This window comes from Petromyzon marinus (assembly GCF_048934315.1).
Source record: "Petromyzon marinus isolate PM22_M1 ecotype Great Lakes invasive population chromosome 68 unlocalized genomic scaffold, UKy_Petmar_22M1.pri1.0 chr68_unloc.1, whole genome shotgun sequence".
In the NCBI taxonomy this organism is placed as follows: Eukaryota; Metazoa; Chordata; class Hyperoartia; order Petromyzontiformes; family Petromyzontidae; genus Petromyzon; species Petromyzon marinus.
The window spans coordinates 6,849,464-6,870,788 of NW_027422597.1; the positions used below are offsets into that span (position 1 = coordinate 6,849,464).

Genomic DNA, 21,325 nt, shown 5'->3' on the forward strand with positions numbered 1-21,325 from the left:
AACAAACACTCTAATAAAATGAATGCATTGTCTTTGAAACAAATTGGCCTACACCAGCGACAGCCTTCTTCATGGCCTCGTTTCACCAGTCATACCACTTTGTGTGTGAAGCCAAAGTGGATGTATTCACCCTGCCAGAGGATTGTGATTATCGTGGAAGGGTGCAATGTTTATACATGGTGAACTGGGATGTGTTTATATGCTGGCGGTGTTATGAATTGTGGGAGAGATACAATAATAACATATATATTAAAAGTATCAATCTACACATACGAAAATTGCATTATACATTTTTATCCTTGATTCTATAATAAAAATACGGAATATAATTAATAATTATTTAATATTGCGTCAATCATGGTCATTGCATCCCAGAACGCTGTACATTTGTAGTGGGTATAATTGGAGACATAAACTTCTGTTGGATGCAACACGTTTATTTAACAATAGCACTAACATAAAGGGGTAACTGCCCCTTCTACCAGATAACCTGAGGAGGTATATTCTCCGGGCTAGCTACTCTGAACACACGAGGTGGCTATCACGGACCGGACCCCTGCTCAGGTCCGGGTCCCGTAGTTGGAGCTCCTCTTCCAGGCGACGATGTAGAGCTCTTCAGTCGGACAATGGCCCTGATGCCGCTCAAGGCTCCCGCTTATATCCCAAGTCCCCGGGGCTCGCTCCGCCCTTCCACGCCCACCTTCTCGAAGCCTCGAGAAGGACCTGTCCCTGGACACATGGTCCCCCCCCAGCCCCCTCTATGGGGGTCCCCGGGTCGGTTCCTCCGGTCACCAGACCTCCGGGTTCAACCAGAGTCCATGGCCCCCTCTGAACCCCGTACCTGGCAATCTCGCCCCCTATCTCTAGGCGCTGGCACTACATCCAGAGGCGTGCAGTGACATCCAGAAATACCACTATACATTAATTAAATTACGAACAAATTTTAAATACAGCCACTACCAAGCATATTTAAATATAAAAATGAATAAACAACTAATGAAATTACACCAAACAAAAGTCACAAACAAAAAAAATCGAACAATTTCCGATGATCTATGACCCTTGAGCTACACCCATTTCAAACCTTTTTAAAATAGTCTGCCTCAGCAGCAGACCATGTTTTTCCCACCTGATGACAGATGCTTGTGTTGCGCTCGAAACGTGATTTATTTTGTTTCATATCTACGTGACTTTACCGAGAGAACCAAAGTATGGATTCTTGCAGTCATGAAAGCTTCAAATCAAAATCTCCTTGTCGCTGGAAAAACGGATTGCACAGCTCGTTTTTAGGGCACGGGTCAAAAGTGCAGGAAGAATGAAAGCACAATCCAGGAGCTGATCAGCCCAAGCCTGGGCAGACTGATGCAGACAGAGGGTATTGTTGAGGCTGCATGGGAATACTGCGCAGAACTGTATGGATGTAAGACGACAGAGGCAGGAGCCCGATACTTCTTCCTTGGGGAGATCAAGGCTCCTGAGGAGATGAATAAACACATTCAGATGGAGGAGCTGGACGAGGCAGTAAGAGGTCTATGTCGGCACAAGATGCCAGGACAGGACAGAATACTGGCTGAATTTTACGACAAATTCTGGGACACCATCAAGCACGACTTGCAGTTGTATAAAGAGGTCTTGGCAGAGGGTCCAGTGCCAGAGCCTTATTTATATTTATAAGGGGAAGGGGGCCCGCAGCGACCTTTGGAGCTAGCGCCCAATCACCCTGTTAATACCTAATAAGTGAAACTTGAGGTCGGGGGGTGAGACAAGAATGCCCCACGTCGCCGGTCTTATTTGTCATGTGCATGGAGCCCTTTGCCCAGGCAGTCAGAGCTAACCAGAGGATCCGAAGGGTGCACATCCATAGGTGTAGCGAACAGGCAAAAATACCTATGTATATGGATGACATCGTGTTTTTTTGCAGAGAGGCATCCTCGGTGTGGGAGGTGCTGAAGCTCGCCAGGCTTTTTTATTTGGCCTCGGGATTCAGGATTAATCTGGGTAAGAGCGAGATGATGATTTTTAGAGACCCTAGGCTTTTTTATGGTCAGCCAACAAAACTGAGAGTGAAGGAAGACGCGATTAAGATCCTGGGGGTCACCTTCTAGCGACAGGAATCTGCAAAAAAGAACTGGAAGGAAAGAATAAAGGAAGTGAAGGGCAGGCTGGCTAGGTGGACAACCAGAAACCTTGCCATGGAAGGGAGAATATTGGTGTTGAAGGTAGAAATGCTTCCTCCGCTCAACTGCCTGGCGCACATCTTCCCACCAGGCGCGAATATGTTGCATCGTATGGAGACATTGTTTTTTTAGTTCATTTGGAGGTGGGATGGACCAGGTGAAGAGGGAGACCATGTACAAACATCCTGCGAACGGTGGGAGGGGAGCCCCTAACGTTGCTCTTACCGTGACTATGAATTTTGTCTGTAATACGCTCTGCTTATTTTTTTCAGATGGGTCCCAGGCAAAGGCCTCATATTTTTTACAGTATAGGCTGGCATGACTCCTTTGAAGATTAGGGATGGCTCCATTGCCTCGTGGAAAGCCCCTCACCTGGCTGCAAGGGTGGCTATGTGATGCGATAAACAAGAACATCGCAGATTACGTACCGACCCTGGTAAGGGAGTCATGGCACCCACGGAGTGTCTTTGTCGAGATTGGCAAAAAGGAAACCTGTGCAGAGGTACCAGGGGCGTGGAGTGCCCTCCACCATCAAATATTGGAGAACGTGGCGTCTGAGGCCTTAACGAAGACACAAAAGGACATATCTTGATTGGCGTCCTGGGACAGGTTGCCATGCAGGGCGTTTATGCATTCCCGCCATATGGCTGTAATTCGGACGAATACACGAGTCATCTTTTTGTGCAGTGCCCCTTTGCGCTGGAGGTGTGAGAACTATGCCAGCCTAGCCCGATTTTATCTAGTCAAGGTCACAATGCCAAATCTGATTTGGGGAATTTTTCGGCGAAAAGCAGGAAGGGCTTGGGCCCAGACATGGGCAGTTGTGAAGGCTATAAAATAAGCCTTTTGGAAGGCGAGATGTCTGCTTCAAGGTACCTATATGATGCCTACCGAGGTTTACCACCTAACCTGATGGCTGATTGGCCGGGTGGTGTAAGTAAACAAAGCAAAATTGGGCTGTGACGCAGCAAGAAAAAAATGGCAGTGGCTTCTGCCTTTTTGTGGTATGGGTTGACACAAACAGCACTAGGAAAAGTCCTCTGCCACAGCACCGGGAATTAAAGAAAGAGACTAAGTTCAGCAACCGCGGGCCCTTGTTTTGAAATATAGTGGACTGGCCAGCAAAATTTGTCGTGATCGGTGCACTCCATGGTGTAAGGTGTTGTAAAATACCCTGTATTCGCGGCAATGTTTCTCGTGCGGGTTGTTGCTGTTAGTTCTCTTCGGCAATTGGTTCGATACAGTGGATCGTATACAGTTGGAATTAAACTTTTAAATACGTTGTCGTGATCTTCTTCACTTTGAAAGCCGTGGGTCTGGCAGAATGCTGGCTGTCCCGTCCCAGTGTGGAGTTACCCCCGAAGGCTGTGAAAGCCGAAAATAAAGTAATACAGAGGGATCTGGTTTCAACCTGACTTATGTATATGTGTTGTTTGCATGTTTTTTCTCTTCCAAAGTGATCACTGGGATTTTTAACTGGGTCCTCCAGTTATCCCTCCACATTTAGAGACATGCGTTTATATTATTTGGCTGTTATAGATCTTTATATTATAAGCCACTTCATACTCTATGGTTCTTTCGGTAAAGTCACATAAGTATAAAATAAAATAAATTAAATCACGACGTTTCGGGCGCACCACAAGCGTCCGTCTTCAGGTCGTACAACCACAGCAAGAAACGATTGCTGAAGTGGGCTTTCTTGCTTTGTTTCTTGATTTGTTTCTTGCTGTGGTTGTCCCACCTGATGACAGACGCTTGTGTTGTGCCCAAAACGTCGTAATTAAATTTATTTTATTTTATACCTACGTGACTTTACCGAAAGAACCAAAGAGTATGGATCCCTGCAGTCACAAAAACTTGATTATAAGCCACTTCGTTGAGCTAGAATTTGCGGCCAGGTCGCTTGTAAAAAAAGCTATTAGCTCAGCGAGATCTACCAAGTATTCATCTTCTTTGGTTCTTTCGGTAAAGTCACGTAGAATGAGAATAAAATAATAAATTGATAAAATAAAATAACGCAATAATATTAATGTTAGTAAAAAAAAGTAAGTTTTGCTCATGGCTTTGGAGAGAAGCTGAATGTTTGATCAAGTGTAATTCCCGAGGTATTCGGGGTGTTGGTCATTGTTAAGGAGTGCTTCACAGTCTAAATAAAAATTCTGATTTGACCTTGAAGGGACTTGACGCTTCGATGTTTCTCAAATGCAAGGAGGATGCTTACGTTGTCCCTGCATTGGGCTTTAAGTACCTCGAGTATTTTCAGGTCCAACCTTCAGGGAGACACGAAGACACGCAGACATACACGGATACACACGGAGCCAAAGTGTAACACAATTTGTTGTGATTTTTTTCTAAAGATAGAATTTCAGTCATGACTTAAGATATCAACACTATCACGGTTATTTATTGATAAATTATTCGTTAACTACTGGAGATCAATGTCAACAAGCAAATATAGAATTCACAATACCCCACGGCATAGCGATTATCGTGTCCAGTGACCGGAAAGCCAGGAGCTGTTTCATTCAGCCTCGTCGTCGATCGCCTGTTGACAGCTGATGGAAGAGAAGAGACGACTATACCAGCACTTCTTACACTACACATCTGCTTACCACAATGTGTTTTTGCTACTCGTGACAGCTTGCTCACAAGGTTACTTTAGTAGCATATTAATCAGCGTGGGGATGCTCATGATTATTAACTTTTTATTTCGATGCCAATTGTTGCTGTTTAACCTATCCAACCTATTCCATTTGCCCATCTAAAATCCAATTCGTAAGAACTCGTCTAACATGCCCTGACTCGTATGTTCTGTCTCTGCTGTTTGTCTCATTTGCATTGAATAATTTTCTATATCGTGTTACTTACACGTGCATTTATTCCTTATTTGTATTGTGTCATATGGCTTGATTCGCAACATCTGTCTGCCTCGATTGTAGTGTTTCATTTATCACGTATTTTTTCTGCCAATTTTTCAACACAAAATGCAATCCTCTGCAAAAATCCAAAACAACAACAGACTACATTAAGACAAGAATAACAACAGTCCCACACATCAGCAGCCCTTCTTTGAGGAGCACTCGGGACATTTCTTGTCGCCCTTTTCTATCCGCCGCCTTTCTGACGTGGAGTCTCCGTTTAATCTTTGCACGTGTAGTGTTGTAAGGACGAGCAGACTTCTTTAGGAGGCACACTCTGTTTATTGTATTATTTCCTTATACAACGCTTAACACACACAGAGGGATATTCGATCCCCTCACCCGATACCCTAGGGAGGTACAGCCTCCGGACCTGGCGGGACTCACACGTCTACCGCTAACCTCCTTGATACCTAAGGAGGTACAACCTCCGGACTTGGCGGGACTCACACGTCTACCGCTATCCTAGTCCTCCGGCTAGGACCTAGGGGAGGCTATCTGACCCACCGCTGGCCCGGTGGGTCCTGACCACTGGGTATGCCGAGCCTTAGCCCTTAGAAGGGCTGAAAGGCTGGTCCAGGGTCCTAGCTAGGCTTCAGCCCAGTCTTCTGTCTTCGTGCAGGGAGAGAACTCCCCGAGGTCCGTTGGGTCACCCGTCTTATACCCCTTCGTGGCCAGGTAGAACCAATCATACATTCCCACGTGGAACCGTCTGATTGGTTCGCACCAAACCCTGGCCACGATCTGTTTCACCTCGACTGACCCCAACCGTTGTACCCAGGGGTAATGCTGCACTGCCCTGGTGGCAACGCAGGTTACGCAACAGCGCGTAGTTAACACCTCTACATCACCCCCTCCTTCGGAAGCTCCAGCCGTCCCGGCTGCAACAATGGGAAACTCTGAAATTATCGTAGCCGACGCACCAGTATCGACCAACACGCGAAATTCCACACCCTCGATTGATCCGACAACCACGGACGAACCTGCCGTCGCCGCGACTACCCTATGGGCCAACTCAGACCACTGCCCAGGTCCGAGTGGCCGCGAACAAACGCCAGAATACCCCCCATCACACGCCGAATCGCGAGCCCTTCTTATGGTGCGTTGCAGTGTGTATGGTGTGAATGAGGGCCGAGCGTGAGAGGCGTCGCGACTTGCCTGGTTTTGCCGCGATGCCGTGGACGTCCTGTAGTCCTGGCCCCGGGATGCGGAGGGGCGTCGTCGAGGCGCACGGCAGTCAGAGGAGATGTGGCCTCGTCGGCCACAGTTGAAGCACGTCACGTCGCCGCGTAGAGCAGGCCGTCCCCGCTGCTGGTCGTTGCGGCGACCACCGTGGTCGGACGATCGCCGGCCCGTTGACCTGGTCGCCATGAAGGCCCGGTCGGGGGAGAACTCGGCGTCCCTGCTGGCAGGCTCCGACGTCGAAGCCGAGGCGGCGATGGTCGATCCCGTGAGGAGCAGCAGATGTGCGTGGATGCACCGAGCGGCTCGTAGCGAGCACATACTGTCGTCGTCCACCGCTTGGATGACGATGCGCAGCTCGCGCGCCAGCTCCAGCATCTTCTGGAGAACGATGGCATCGATGGCCTCGTCGTCCATGCGAGGGTAACCCGCTCTTGCCATCGCCAGTAGAGCGCTCCGGAATGCCAACGGAGACTCTTTAGGGCGGCGTCGCCTGTCGTAAAATCGGCTGCGGACGTCGGATGGAGGCCCGTACACGTCGGACATCCGTCGGAGGGCCGATTGAAGAGTCGCCCTTTGTTGCCTGGGGATGGTGAGGAGCGAGGCGAGAGCGTCGTCATTCAAAGTGGCCGGTAGTGCTCGGAGCGCCTGTGCGTCCGACCAGCCCACCATCTCTTGGTGGCTCAGGAAGCGACGCTGGAACGCCGCCCAGTCGCCCCCTTCAGATGTGAATTCTCGGAAGATGGGCAGGCATTGTTGGAGGGCGGACGTCGTCTCCCCCTCAGCTTGTACCGTCTCGAGCCGGAGATCGGCGATTTCCCGGCCGATAGAGTCTACTGTACCGTGTCGGTACAGTGATGACGCGGCGTCCGCTGAGGAACTTGAATTCGCAGCGTCGTGTGCTGATGACGTTGCGGGTTGTGATTGGCCCCCCGCGTTCCCAGGATGCCCCTGGCTTCCGCTTCCGGCGGAATCACGTGGTTCCCCGGCGGGAAAATCAAAATGTCTGCCCCGGCCGATGGCGGGACCGTCTGCCGGCGGTTGACTCGGCCTGCCCGCAACCTCCAAGTTGATCTCTTCGAGAATGGAGGCCGCGGCGTGTAGGAGTTGAGCGAGACGGCCGTGTGCTGCCCTGAGTCCGTCCCCCATGGCAGGGGGAGCAACCGGCTGCTCAACCGGTGGCTGGGCGGCCGTCAACGCGGCAGCGTTTTCAGCGGAGCTGGCGGTGCTTGCAGGTGAGACAGCGTTATCTTCGTTCTGGCTCCGTGCGTGGGCTGAACTTCTGGTTTCCATTTCCAACCACTTCTGACTCCAGTTGTAGTGTTGTAAGGACGAGCAGACTTCTTTAGGAGGCACACTCTGTTTATTGTATTATTTCCTTATGCAACGCTTAACACACACAGAGGGATATTCGGTCCCCTCACCCGATACCCTAGGGAGGTACAGCCTCCGGACCTGGCGGGACTCACACGTCTACCGCTAACCTCCTTGATACCTAAGGAGGTACAACCTCCGGACTTGGCGGGACTCACACGTCTACCGCTATCCTAGTCCTCCGGCTAGGACCTAGGGGAGGCTATCTGACCCACCGCTGGCCCGGTGGGTCCTGACCACTGGGTATGCCGAGCCTTAGCCCTTAGAAGGGCTGAAAGGCTGGTCCAGGGTCCTAGCTAGGCTTCAGCCCAGTCTTCTGTCTTCGTGCAGGGAGAGAACTCACCGAGGTCCGTTGGGTCACCCGTCTTATACCCCTTCGTGGCCAGGTAGAACCAATCATACATTCCCACGTGGAACCGTCTGATTGGTTCGCACCAAACCCTGGCCACGATCCGTTTCACCTCGACTAACCACAACCGTTGTACCCAGGGGTAATGCTGCACTGCCCTGGTGGCAACGCAGGTTACGCAACAGCGCGTAGTTAACACCTCTACACACGCATCGGCCGTATCGGGGGGGTTAGTCATTTCCCAATGCCACCCATGTGTGTGGTGATCCTATAACCAAGGTACATTACACCTGGCACAGAGCATACTTGCACACCAGCACCCTTTTTATCAGCCTTTCCGACGCGGCATCTCCTTTTAATTTTCGCACGCGTCAGCCATATCGGGGAGTTATTTTCAACTGGCACTCTTACCAGGGCTCGCATTGCAGCGGTTAGCTGTACACAATCAAACGGAGAGGACAAAACGCTATTTGACGGCCAGATGACAGCCCAACGCACCCTCAACCCACCAAGGTCGTAAGGGGCATTCTAGCACAAACAAATTAGTCGAACAACAGACAGGATACAGCCAGTGACATTGAAGCAAGCACCGGACTTGCCCTTTGGATCTCCCAATAAATTGGTCCAGCAACAGGCAGGATACAACCAGTGACTTTGAACAACACTGGACCTGCCATTTGGATATCCCCATTAAAAACAAAAAACGGGATTCCCACGGGACACAGAGCACTCCACTCGACGGCAACACACCACACAGTCCCCACAATCATCGACATTCCCGAGCAATGCACCACACAGTCCCCAAAATCATCGACAATCCCGAGCAATGCACCATACAGTCCCCCCAGAAATTAACGATCCCAACGCCGCAACTTCCACAAAAAAAACGATTTGACAACGTAGAACACTGACACGGACGCCATGGCCATCCAACACCCGATGCAACCCTATTCTGATGCTCTACAAACCCGGCGAGTAACAACACATAAATCCGACGCGATGCACGAAAACGATGCCTGATGTGTCTGCAAGGGCCGGTTTTGGGATGTATCACAACTCGCCTGAGGACCCAGAGGAGCGGAGGACGGCAGGGTAGAAGATGACGGCGTCATGAAGAATCTTGCTTAGCCAGCGCAGCATTCTCTTAAGACGTGACCCGGCATGCTGCACTCCAAGCAGACGATGGGGGCACGCCTGGGAGGAATGGAGATCCCCCTCTGCTGGACTCGGCCCAGGCAGGAAGCACTTTTTGGCGGGAACCCTGTCCTGCCTGGGCCGACAAAATGGCGGCCATGCAAGTGTAGTGGAGTAAGAAGGTGCGTAGTGGAAACAGCTTGATAACGTGATAACACAGACAGTAAGGGTTATGTTGGGTCAGCCTGTAGTGAAGGCAAATACAGTACAGGTTATGATAGGGCAATTAAGCTGGGAGAGCCAAGGATGGCTGGGATTGGTTGGTGCTGTTGCCAAGGCTGGAGGGGCGTCTTGAAGTCTGGCGAGGAAAAGGTGTAGGGTCACGCGGAGTGCCGTTGGGACGTGGGTTAATTAATTGGGGAGTAATGAGAGGGGGATAAATTGGGGGGTCGGCAATTGGAGCGAGGTTGTTGAAGTTGGGGAGCTTGGAGTGGACAGCGGGGAATTGAAGTTGGAGTCAACAGCGGGGAATTGAAGTGTGGGGAGCTTGCAGACAGAGAGTTGGAAGGACAGAGTTTGGGAGACAGAGTTGGAGACGGAGCTTGGAAACAGCGTAGCGATAGCGGAGCTGAAGAAGAGAAGCAGCTAGCAGTGAAGAGAGCGTAGCGATAGCGGAGCTGAACAGAGACAAAGCAGTTAGCAGTGGAGAGAGCGTAGCGATAGCGGAGCTGAAGGAAAGAAGCAGCCAGCAGTGGAGAGAGCATAGCGATAGCGAAGCTGAACAGAGACGAAGCAGTTAGCAGTGGGGAGAGCATAGTGACGGTGATAGCGGTGAACATAGACGAAGCAGTTAGCAGTGGGGAGAGCATAGTGACGGTGATAGCGTCGAACAGAGACGAAGTAGTTAGCAGTGGAGAGAGCATAGCGATGGTGATAGTGGAGCGCGGAGATGAAGAAGTTAGTGGCGGAGTAAGCGAAGTAATCATGGGGAGTGGAGAGTCAAAGGTGGCGAGCGAGCCGTGGTGACATGGATACTGTGAAGTATTGAGGACATGCTAAGAGTTGTAAATAAAGTGGTGTTCGAAGAAAGACAAAAGTTGTCCGAGTGAAATCGAACACTACATTTGGTGTCAGAGTGACTACGAACCACGCCGAGATGTCAAAGAAGGCGGCCAAGAAGAAAAACGTGCCGGTGGACTCGTCCGACGACAGCAACGACGAGGACGTGCTGCCCACGTCCGGCCAAGTGGCTGATACTCCTCCGGATGACTTGGTCGAACTAGAGTCTACAGAATGAAACAGCGGTTCGAGCGGGGCCGAGACCCCGGGACCATTGGGAGATTGGAGAGTCCTCATGGCCCAGTGGGAGGCCAGGATGGTGATATTGACGGAGGCGTTTAACTGCTTTGTGACATCGGACCAGGTACAACCGACGGTGTCAAGTCGACCAGCAGATGTTGCCGCAGGTGTCGGAGTGATTGGAGAAATCCGACGAAGATGAAGCGTCGCCGTCGGGAACAGCACGGCGACTTAATGTGCAGCGGTTCGAGGCCAAAGTTGGGGATTGGACGGTTCCGAGCGGCTTATCAATCTTTGGAGTGGACTGAGGGTGCTGCGCTGCGGGCACTGCCGACGGCCCTCGATGATGATTCCTTGGCAACATTTAATGGATTCCATGCCACCATCAAGGCCAACGCTGGACGGGGCATTCGCGGCAATGAGAAAAGTGTACGAGCCACGGTCGGTCGCCAAACGTAGATTCCAGCAAAAGGAAGCGGAAGGGCACGGAATCCCCTCTTGCGTTCCGCAGCGCGCTGTTGGCCCTCGCTCAAGTAGCATACCCGGCGATGGACCAGGAGGCCCTAGATTCCTTGCTGCAGGAGAAACTTTAGCAGTTGGCGAAGGAGCTGCGAGTCATCCTTTCGCTTCCTGACAGCAACACCGACGACGACATGTCATCTCTACAGATTGCCAGGAGCATCCAAGTCAACCTGGACCTCCGCGACGAGCCAGCAGTGGTGGGTGCGCAGCCCCTGCTGATGAGTGCTGCCGCGTCCGAGAGCGCGGTGGCGGTGGGTGAGGTGCCGCCGATTGCAGCGGCGGCCGGGGTGCCACCCGTGGGCATGCTGCGTCACCCCGCGGTGTATGGAGGTGGCACGCAGCGGGCGTGCTACGAGTGCGGACGGAGAGGACATCTCACCCGCGACTGCTGGCGGCGCAGGGGTGGCCTTCCAAGGGCACTGACCAGCTACAACCGAGGATTTCCCCAGGACCGAGGATTCTGGGTGAGTCGCGATACATTCAATACACGGCCACTCTTTCCACATCACCCATCTGCCTCAACTCACCCATTCACATCTCATTCGTATGTTGCGCACGGTCAGGACGTGTGGGGTGCGTTGGTGCATCGTGTTTTGGGAGCTGCGCCTGGGTCGTCGGATGTGATGGCACTTATTCAAGGGGTGATGGTCAGGGTTATTGTTGACATGGGGGCTTCTGCGACCCTTATCTCGTTACAAACTTTTCGCTTATTGCCAACTTCGCCCCAGGCCCTAGAACCGGTTGACGGGCCGTGCATAGCAGCAAATGGTGGCAGCCTCGGTATTATGGGTTGTATGGTCGCGACGATTCAAATTGGGGAAGTGAGCGTTATGGGGAATGTTTTGGTTTCCACGGTCTTGGCGGTACCGTGTTTGTTGGGAACGGATTTTTTGCAAAGGATGCCGCTTAAGATTTCTATAGAGAAGGGGAAAATGTCTAAAATTTTGGGAACGCCTTCTAAGTTCGCAGTTGCGAACGCCGTGGTGCAGGCCGTGGTGAGCCGCACCGTTCGCGTTCCGCCTTCCACGCAGATGCTTGTGCCGCTGCGCTTTAAAAAAACAGTTGCCTTTCAACGAGCAACAGGAGGGCATATTGCTGATGCCCTCAAATGCTGTATCACGGATGCCCACTTTGGTAGGGGCTTTGACTATTGTACCGGAAAATTGCGACCCTTTCATACAAATTGTAAACACGGGACATGAACCGGTCGTCATTCAGGAGGGTACCACGTTAGCGCATGCAACGGCAGTGCTGGGTCCGGAAGGGGAGGCGTGTTTGGCAACGGGACAGAGTGAGATGTTGCCGGGTGATGGAGATGATCCGGACTGGTTGCGAGATGCAAAACCCCGAACTAACGCCTGTGCAGCGGTCGTGTCTCCATGGGTTGCTCGTGGAATTCAAAGATGTGTTCAGTTCAGGTAAATATGATGTGGGTCGTACGTCATTGTTGTGGCATCACATTGAAACTGGGAATGCACCCCCAATCAGATTGAATACCCATCGTGTAAGTCCGCTGGAGAAAGATTGTATTCGGCGAGCCGTTGATGAGATGTTAGAACAGGAGATCATTTCTCCTTCGTCCAGCCCGTGGGGAGCTCCTATCGTACTCGTTAAAAAGCGCGACGGGGCCATGTGATTTTGTATTGACTACCAAAAACTAAATAAGGTTTCTGTTGCGGAAGCGTATCCGCTCCCACATATTAATGATTCACTAGACGCCCTGTCTGGCACAAAAAAAATTTCGACCCTCGATCTGTTGTCGGACTTTTGGCAATTGCCCCTGGATGAGGAGTCTAAACCCAAGACCGCTTTTCGGACACCACAAGGGTTGTTCCAATACAATGTACTCCCGATGTGGCTCCACTCCACCTTCCAACGATTAATGGAACTCGTGTTGTCAGGATTGTAGTGGGAGTCGTGTTTAATATCTGGACGACATCATTGTTTTCAGTAAGGATTTTGATGAACATTTGCAACGGTTGTGTGCCGTTTTTGGCCGAGTGCGGCGCGCTGGTTTGAAATTTAAACCCCAAAAGTGCCATTGGTTAAGGACGTCGGTTAAATATTTGGGGCACGTTGTTAGCGCATCTGGGGTAGCCACCGATCCTGAGAATACGAGTTGCGTGCGAACGTGGCCGGTACCGAAAACGGTAGGGGAGGTGCATAGCTTCGTGGGCTTCGCGTCTTATTACCGATGATTTGTTAAGGATTTTGCCACGATTGCGAGGCCGTTGCACACGCTCACCAGTAAGGGTGTGAAATTTCAGTGGGGAGATGTAGAACAACGATCGTTTGAGGTGCTGCGGGCCGCGTTGGCGGAAGCACCGCCGCTTGGATACCATGATTTTACAAAAACCTTTATTCTTGGCACAGATGCCAGTGATACAGGCATAGGCGCGGTTTTGTCGCAAATGGTGGATGGTGTTGAGAAAGTTGTGGCATATGGCAGCCGGGTGTTGTCTCTGGCTGAACAGAAGTATTGTGTAACGCGCAGGGAGTTGCTGGCCATCGTGCACTTTGTTCGATTGTACCGACCGTATTTGTACGGCAGAGATTTTTTGATCCGCACTGATCAAGCGGCACTACAGTACTCGTTGCGGGTTGACCAGCCGTCGGGACAGATGGCCCGTTGGCTCGAGACCCTGCAGGAGTACTCTTTCACGATCCAGCATAGGAAGGAGATGCGTCATGTGAACGCTGACGCCTTGTCGAGATTGCCGCAACCAACTGGCTCATGTCGGTGTACGGAGGGCTCGCTGCGTTGCGGTCCGCCACTGCAGGACGTTCCGGCAATGGTCGCTGCAGCAGATTCAATTCGGCCAGAAGCGATTCCCGCTGTGGGATCGGGGTTGTTGGGGTTGACGTTGGGTCAGTGTAAACGCTTACAGGTGGATGACTCCTCCCTGACCAGGATGAGGCTTCGCGCCTCTCGCTCAATGGGATGGGAAGATCACCCCTTTCTAAAACTCGTCGATGGTCTCCTCGTTCACTGGGATGTTGAAGCACAAAAGTTCTGTATTGCTGTTCCGATTGTTTTGCGCGGGAAGCTCATTAGTGATACCCATGACAAATTGATGCATTTAGGGGAAAAAAAGACCGCGCTGACCTTGGGGAAAGAATTCTACTGGCCGGGGATGTATAACAATGTTCAGTGAGTTGTAAAAGCATGCCATGAATGCGCCCGGCGGAAGGCGCCGGCGCGACCCTATCATGTACCGTTGCAATTGATACGGGTTTCGCGTGTCAACGAAATTGTCGCCCTAGATATATTGGGTCCGTTTCCCGTCACCCCCCAGGGGCATAAGTATTTGCTCGTTGGGGTGGAGTACCTTACTCGCTGGCCTATGGCATGGCCACTGGTGGACCAATCTGCGGAGTCGATCGCAGAGGCTTTCTTGCAGGGATATGTTTACGATAAGGGCGCCCCGGAGCACTTGCTCACTGATCAAAGCAGAAATTTTTTGTCACGATTGATTAAGGAGGTATGTGATTCATTAAGGGCCAAAAAGATTCGAACGTCCCCGTACCACCCGCAAACTGACGGGATGGTTGAACGCCTGCATAGGACGCTGACGTCTATGCTTTGCCACCAGGTTAATGCCTCATAGGATGATTGGGACTTGCATGTTGCGACGACTCTGGCCGCTTATAGACTGGCCCCGCATGCCTCGATGGGGTACTCACCATTTTATTTGATGTATGGGCGCGAACCAGAAGTGCCAGCCTTGGTCAAATTGGGTGTGCAAACACAGGGGAAGTCATCGACGGTGCCTGCTCCTATGCAGGTGGCGTTGGACCATCTAAGAGAGGCGCGGGAGGCCTCGCTGGGTAACAAGGTGCGGCAACAAGCCGCCAACGAACGGTTGCATCGTACGCAGCAGCCTCGAGAGCCGTGGTGTGTTGGGGACAAAGCGTGGTTGCATTGCCTCATGGTACCCGTGGGAACGTCTCCAAAGTTTCATCCGCCCTGGCAGGGGCCCATTGGGGTCATTGAGGTTCTCCGGGACCTAATTGTACGGATTCGATTCGGTCGTCGAATATGGTATGTTCGTCCGTCACGCCTTAAGGAATTTGTATTGCCATATGACGCGTCATCTCCCATCACAGAGCGGCCTGTATTGGATGTGTCCGATGAGCCTGTGAGGCGGTCGCATGTGTACGCGCCTCAGAAATCTGCCTCCCGTGTGCCTGCAGGACCATCCCTATTGACTCGACGAGGGGGTTCTGACAGATTTACTGGCCAGACACCGGTTGACTGGCTGCAACCTCGAGATCCTGTCCGGCCCGCGCAGGGACGAGGGACGGTCCCGCCGGCAGATGGTCGCTATGACAGGGACGGGTGTGTGTCGAGGACCAGACGAAGGCCTGACTTAACGGAGGAGCGTGGCCCGCCCTTGCCTCACGGTGTCCCGTATAGGAGACATGGGCCGGCAGCTGGAACTCGCTCCTGAGGACGGATCTTTCATTGACTCTGCGTTTTGCGGTTCTTGTACAAAGTTGTTATGTTGTGTTCATTGTTATGTCCTAGGTACTCCACTACCCAGAGGTCAAAGTGTCGTCGTAGCCGGGACGGTTAGATTTTTTTCATCACGGGGGGGGGGGGGGGGGGGTGATGTAGTGGAGTAGGAAGGTGCGTAGTGGAAACAGCGTGATTACGTGATAACACAGACAGTATGGGTTATGTTGGGTCAGCCGGTAGTGAAGGCAAATACAGTACAGGTTATGTTAGGACAATTAAGCTGGGAGAGCCAAGGACGGCTGGGATTGGTTGGTGCTGTTGCCAAGGCTGTCAGGGGCGTCTTGAAGTCTGGCGAGGAACAGGTGTAGGGTCTCACAGAGTGCCGTTGGGACGCGGGTTAATTAATTGGGGAGTAATGAGAGGGGGATAAATTGGGGGGTCGGCAATTGGAGCGAGGTTGTTGAAGTTGGGGAGCTTGGAGTGGACAGCGGGGAATTGAAGTTGGAGTCAACAGCGGGGAGTTGAAGTGTGGGGAGCTTGCAGACAGAGAGTTGGAAGGACAGAGTTTGGGAGACAGAGTTGGAGACGGAGCTTGGAAACAGCATAGCGATATCGGAGCTGAAGAAGAGAAGCAGCTAACAGTGAAGAGAGCGTAGCGATAGCGGAGTTGAAGAAGAGAAGCAGCTAGCAGTGAAGAGAGCGTAGCGATAGCGAAGCTGAAGGAGAGAAGCAGCCAGCAGTGGATAGAGCATAGCGATAGCGAAGCTGAACAGAGACGACGCAGCTAGCAGTGGCGAGAGCATAGTGACGGTGATAGTGGTGAATAGAGACGAAGCAGTTAGCAGTGGGGAGAGCATAGTGATGGTGATAGCGGCGAACAGAGACGAAGCAGCCAGCAGTGGAGAGAGCATAGTGACGGTGATAGCGGAGAGCAGAGACGAAGTAGTTAGCAGTGGAGAGAGCATAGCGAAGGTGATAGCGGAGAGCGGAGACGAATAAGTTAGTGGCGGAGTAAGCGAAGTCATCGTGGGGAGTGGAGAGACCACGGTGGCGAGCGAGTCGAGTGAAGCACGGCGAGTGAGCCATGGCGACATGGATACTGTGAAATATTGAGGACATGCTAAGAGTTGTAAATAAAGCGGTGTTCGAAGAAAGACAAAAGTTGTCTGAGTGAAATCGAACACTACACAAGCAGGCCACGTTTTTTGGGGTTTCCCGCGGCCCCAACACACTGAGTTCTCCCACCTGCTCCTCCATCCTGAGCGCGGTGAGCAGTGCTGCTGCCGCGGAGAAAAATACAAAAATCGGCGGGGTAGCACAGCATGTGTGGTGCTCTCTCTCTCCAGCGGCGATGGCATGGAGACGTTGCTTTCCACGCGCTGTAGAGCCTCCATGCAGTGTGTAGCTGGGCTGCAATCCCCCGGTGCTGTCTGGGGAATCACCCCTCGTCGTCCTTTTCATCCATAGACAACTTGGTGAGTCGGTTTTGTATTCTTTCTCGCAACTATCGTACTACACTAGGGCTCTCTCTAGCTATTTTAACACTTCTGACGCCAGATGTAGTGGGTTCTACGGAGACACACACTTGAACTTGGAGGCAACACCTGTATTCTCACACTCCAACAGGGTAACTACATAAACGTACAACAGGTTCTATATATAGGTGATAACTACACGGTTAACTAGACCACAATGGGGTAACTTCATAACCGGGTCAGTCAGTAACACACTGCCTCACTCACGATGCCGAGCATGAAGACCAACGACCGAAAACCGAGGACCGAGGATCTAAGAGATGTAGCACCGACGGATTCCATTCCAACAGACACCCGCCATTGCTCTCGGGACAACCCCTTTATGCTCCCGAGTGTGGCCTCTCTCCTCTTTCGGCCACTCCCCCTTCTGGATCTTACCAGAAGGCTCTCGACCGAGCATCATGTGTCCCTCAAGCCCCCCTTTGGGCCCCCTCACTACCCGGTCATGTGCCCTCTCGGGTTCACCCAGACTGTCACGTCCTTACTTGCCCTCTCTCTGACCATCACCAAAACCATGCCCCCTAGGGCCCACTTCCATGCCATACCCACTCTAGTGCCAGAGAAAAGCTCAAGATGCACAGTTCCTCTGTTGTGATAGTAGCTGGCGCTAAACGCCACAGTGACTCAATTTACGTCACTACACATTTAGAATGTAATTGTTTTTATGCTTACTCTTTGGTTATTTCGGTAAAGTCACGTAGGTATAAAATAAAATAAATAAGAGAAGGAATTAGAGATTAATCTTTCACATTCACATTTACGTACAGAGGTTAATCTCTCACATATACATTTACGTACAAATTCATTCTCTAGCTCCGCCCACTTACCTTTGGGTTGAGCCCACCAAAATCCGATATAAACTCTTGTTGCAGAAGCTCTTTCTCCTATGTCAGCAGTTCTCCTGCTGTATCTGTTCCACCTGATGACAGTCGATTGTGTTGCGATCGAAACGTCGTGATACTTTATTTATATACCTATGTGACTTTATCGAAAGAACCAAAGAGTATGGATCCAGGAAGTCACGAAAACTTCAAATCTATATTATTTTTATACTGCGTGTCTTGCGCTGCTGTGTCCTCGACCCCGCTTTGAGATCATTGATGAAAAGCGCAACATGAATGAAATTATTATAATCATATGCTTAGCTGTCACCTGACGGGAAGAAAATACTTCGCTGTCGATATCCATAAGAAGATCGCGTCTACACTTCGTTACTGCTATTTGCAGCAGCATCGCTGTGCTGTCATTAACGGACCGCGACTGCGTCAGCACTCTGACGGAGCCGTCGTTCATCAGATGCCAGGTGCCACTGCTGGCGTATGGCCGTTTCGTTGCGGCATCTTGCTGTGAACAGTTATCTGCACTGCACTGACTGCGACGAAGCATACAGGATAGTGCGGAAGGTCCATGTTCAAGAAGTATCACAACTACTTCGGGTCTGTGGTGTAGCTATCCAGAACAGCCTCGCTTGCCTTGCGGTGGCTGAGGTAACATTGTTTCACAGTGCATGCGCGTTCTAGAATGGTACAAGGGCATAAGTGTGAGAGTGTGGGTTTGGGTGTACTTTCTTAGGAGTTGTTGGGATACATTCAACCTTGTCCCCTTGCTCCATAATGCTGCATGACTCAGTGGTGGCCTGTCTACAAAACGAAGACAAACCGCCCTTAGCCAAGTGTAATCAAAGGTGAAAACTAGTCTCTTGTCCGTGCGCCGCCACCCATCACACATGCACCAAGTGACCTGGCTAACCAAATCAAGTAAAACTTCCTAGATGCTCGATTTCCTGTCAAACTTTGTATTTCCCTTGACAGATGGCAGACCAGCCAGCCAATCACAATGGTGGCTACTTCTGTCAACCTTTGAGGTTCTTGAGTCAGAGCAGTGCCACCCCTCCCCATTTCCCATGGTGTATTTTTTTGTGGACTGGGGAATTTTCTAGACCAAAAAATCCTAAAAGAATACTGTCTAAATAAAAATGATAGTATAAATGGACACGATGTGAATCAGGACCGATGAGACAGACAATGCACACAAGGCAGAAAAAAACAGGTAATATACAAAACATACATAAAATGCAGTCAATGCTAATGAGACCGACAACACAGACAGGAAATAAGTCAGAGCATTTGAGATGGCTTATGACAAATTGAATATTAGATGGGCAAACGTAGTAGTAGTAACAAGTAATAACTTAATTAACATATAAATAATCAAGGCTATCCCCGCGTTGTAAAATAAAATAAAAACAATCTTGTGAGAAATTCTTCATAATAACCCAAACATGGTTGGTTAAGTAGACGTGTATTGTAAGTAAATACAGTTGTCTTCTTCTCTTCCATTAGTTGTCAACAGGTGGTCGAAAATGAGGCTGAATTAAATGTCAGTTGTCTCTGCAGTGGGCAGGGATTGGCAACCTGCGGCTCAGGAGCTGCATGCACCCCTTGAAGGACTACTTCGTGACGATGTTTATAAAGTCCCGCCTGGTATTCCCATGCATTGAGGCTCTTAAAATAAAGTGGGGTTTTTTTAACGAATTCTAAAACAATGGCTCTTCTTATTACGTTGGTTTCCGACTCCTGGCCATGGATATCTCTTTCCACAGTTCTACGTTTTCCTGTTTGAAGTCCTCTGTTGTCTTGTAGATCCACCTTATTCACGGTCGACCTCTACTTTCTACTCCTTTCACATTACGGTGCAAAGCCACTGTTGGTAATCTGTTGCCCTCCATCCTTATTACAAAGCCAAACAAGTTTTGCTTAAGTGGTGACTCAATACATCAAAACTATCACGGTTCATACTCTTTGGTTCTATTCGGTAAAGTCACGTAGGTAAAAAATAAAACAAAAATCACGACGTTTCGGCCACAACACAAGCAGTCACGAAAGCTTTAAATCTAGAACTATCACGGTTATTTACTTATTATTTATTCGTTAAATATTACATATCAATGTTGCCAAGCCAATATTGAATTCACCATGCCTCACGGCATAGCGAACGTCGTGTCCAGTGACCGAAAATCAAGGAACTATTTCATTCAGCCTCGTCGTCAACCACCTGTTGACAGCTGATGGAAGAGAAGAGACAACTATATCGGTACTTCTTACGCAACACGTCTGCTTAACACAACATGTTTTTGCGACTCGTAACAGCTTGCTCGCAAGATTGCTTTCTTTGCAGGTTTCTCAGAGTGGGGATGCTCATGATGATAAAAAAATGTATTCGCTGTCAATTGTTACTGTTTAACATATCCAACCTATTTCATTTGCCCATCTAATATCCAATTCGTAATAACTCATCTAAAATGCCCTGACTCGTATGTTCTGTCTCTGCTGTTTGTCTAATTTGCATTAACTAATTTTATATATCGTGTATCTTACACGTGCATGTCTTCCTTATTTGTACTGTGTCATATGGCTTGAAACACGATTTTAGTTTTTTATTTGTCACGTCTCGCTTTTATGGTCTGTTTATTTGAAGGGTTTTTTAGAAGTAGAAACTATTAAATAAAACCAAACGAGTTATTGGGTATAAAGTGGACTGACACTCTGGGAATGGGGAGCCTAAACGTTCGGAGAAATTACTGTATTAATCTTCTGTTAGTGGCTGTCTGTTGTACCATCTCCAGAAGGGGTATGAACAGGAACTGTAAAGTAAAATTAGGGATGATTTGCAGTAGATTATGTGCTGGTCATGGAATGGGGACAGGTGATAGGGCTGGGAGGTGTACACATCAAACACACTGGTTGGGAACGACTGGTATAGCAGATTAATGTAATTAACCAGTTATGGGTTATATGTTTTACTAAATGTTCTACATAATACTTAGGCATTCTGATGGTAAACTTTAGTCATAATCCAAATTCATTGCACGGGGGCTTTTTTTCTTCCCAATTCGATTCAATTCGGGTATTCAATTAGACAGGCGGGGTGGCACAGTGGTAACACTTGTGCCTCACAGCTGAGTCGTTCTGTGTTCGGTTCCTGACTCTGGTGCCTTTCTGCGGGGGGTTTGTGTGTTCCCCTCCGCTGTTGGATGGGTTTCCTGTGGGTTCTCCGCTTTTCTTCTTTCCCACTTCTTTTTTTTATGTTACTGGTTTGGCCGAACATTCAAATGTTGGAAATGTATCTGCAAATTACTCAAATGGGATCATACAGAGCAGCTACATCGCTCCCTACTGTGAAACTTAGAGAGGCCCTTTTGAAAATGTATTTTTAGAGTCAGTATGGATATTCTGGGTACACCAAGGGAATACAAATACAGGAAAACCTTCCCATCGAGGATTTATAGAACTCGTTTTTCAGCCCAACATGCGTTAAATAATGAGCTCTCTTTTGAGGAACACGAGGGGTATGTATCGGCTAAACATTGTTTAGCG

General features: G+C 50.0%; 1 protein-coding gene across 1 annotated transcript; it reads right to left on the reverse strand.

Moving 5' to 3' along the window:
- Positions 1–213: 213 nt before the first annotated feature.
- On the reverse strand, positions 214–15,507 carry LOC142908042 (uncharacterized). The gene is made up of 2 exons (XM_076058200.1): positions 4,648–15,507; positions 214–4,447 (listed from the first exon to the last, which is right to left on the reverse strand). The coding sequence occupies exon 1, from the start codon at positions 7,568–7,570 to the stop codon at positions 5,684–5,686; it is 1,887 nt and encodes a 628-aa protein (XP_075914315.1). The 5' UTR covers positions 7,571–15,507; the 3' UTR covers positions 214–4,447; positions 4,648–5,683.
- Between the last annotated feature and the right edge of the window lie 5,818 nt (positions 15,508–21,325).

What these genes read in the sequence shown, in the direction of transcription:
- LOC142908042 (XM_076058200.1), bottom strand. Translation starts at nt 7,570, where the DNA reads ATGGAAACCAGAAGTTCAGCCCACGCACGGAGCCAGAACGAAGATAAC.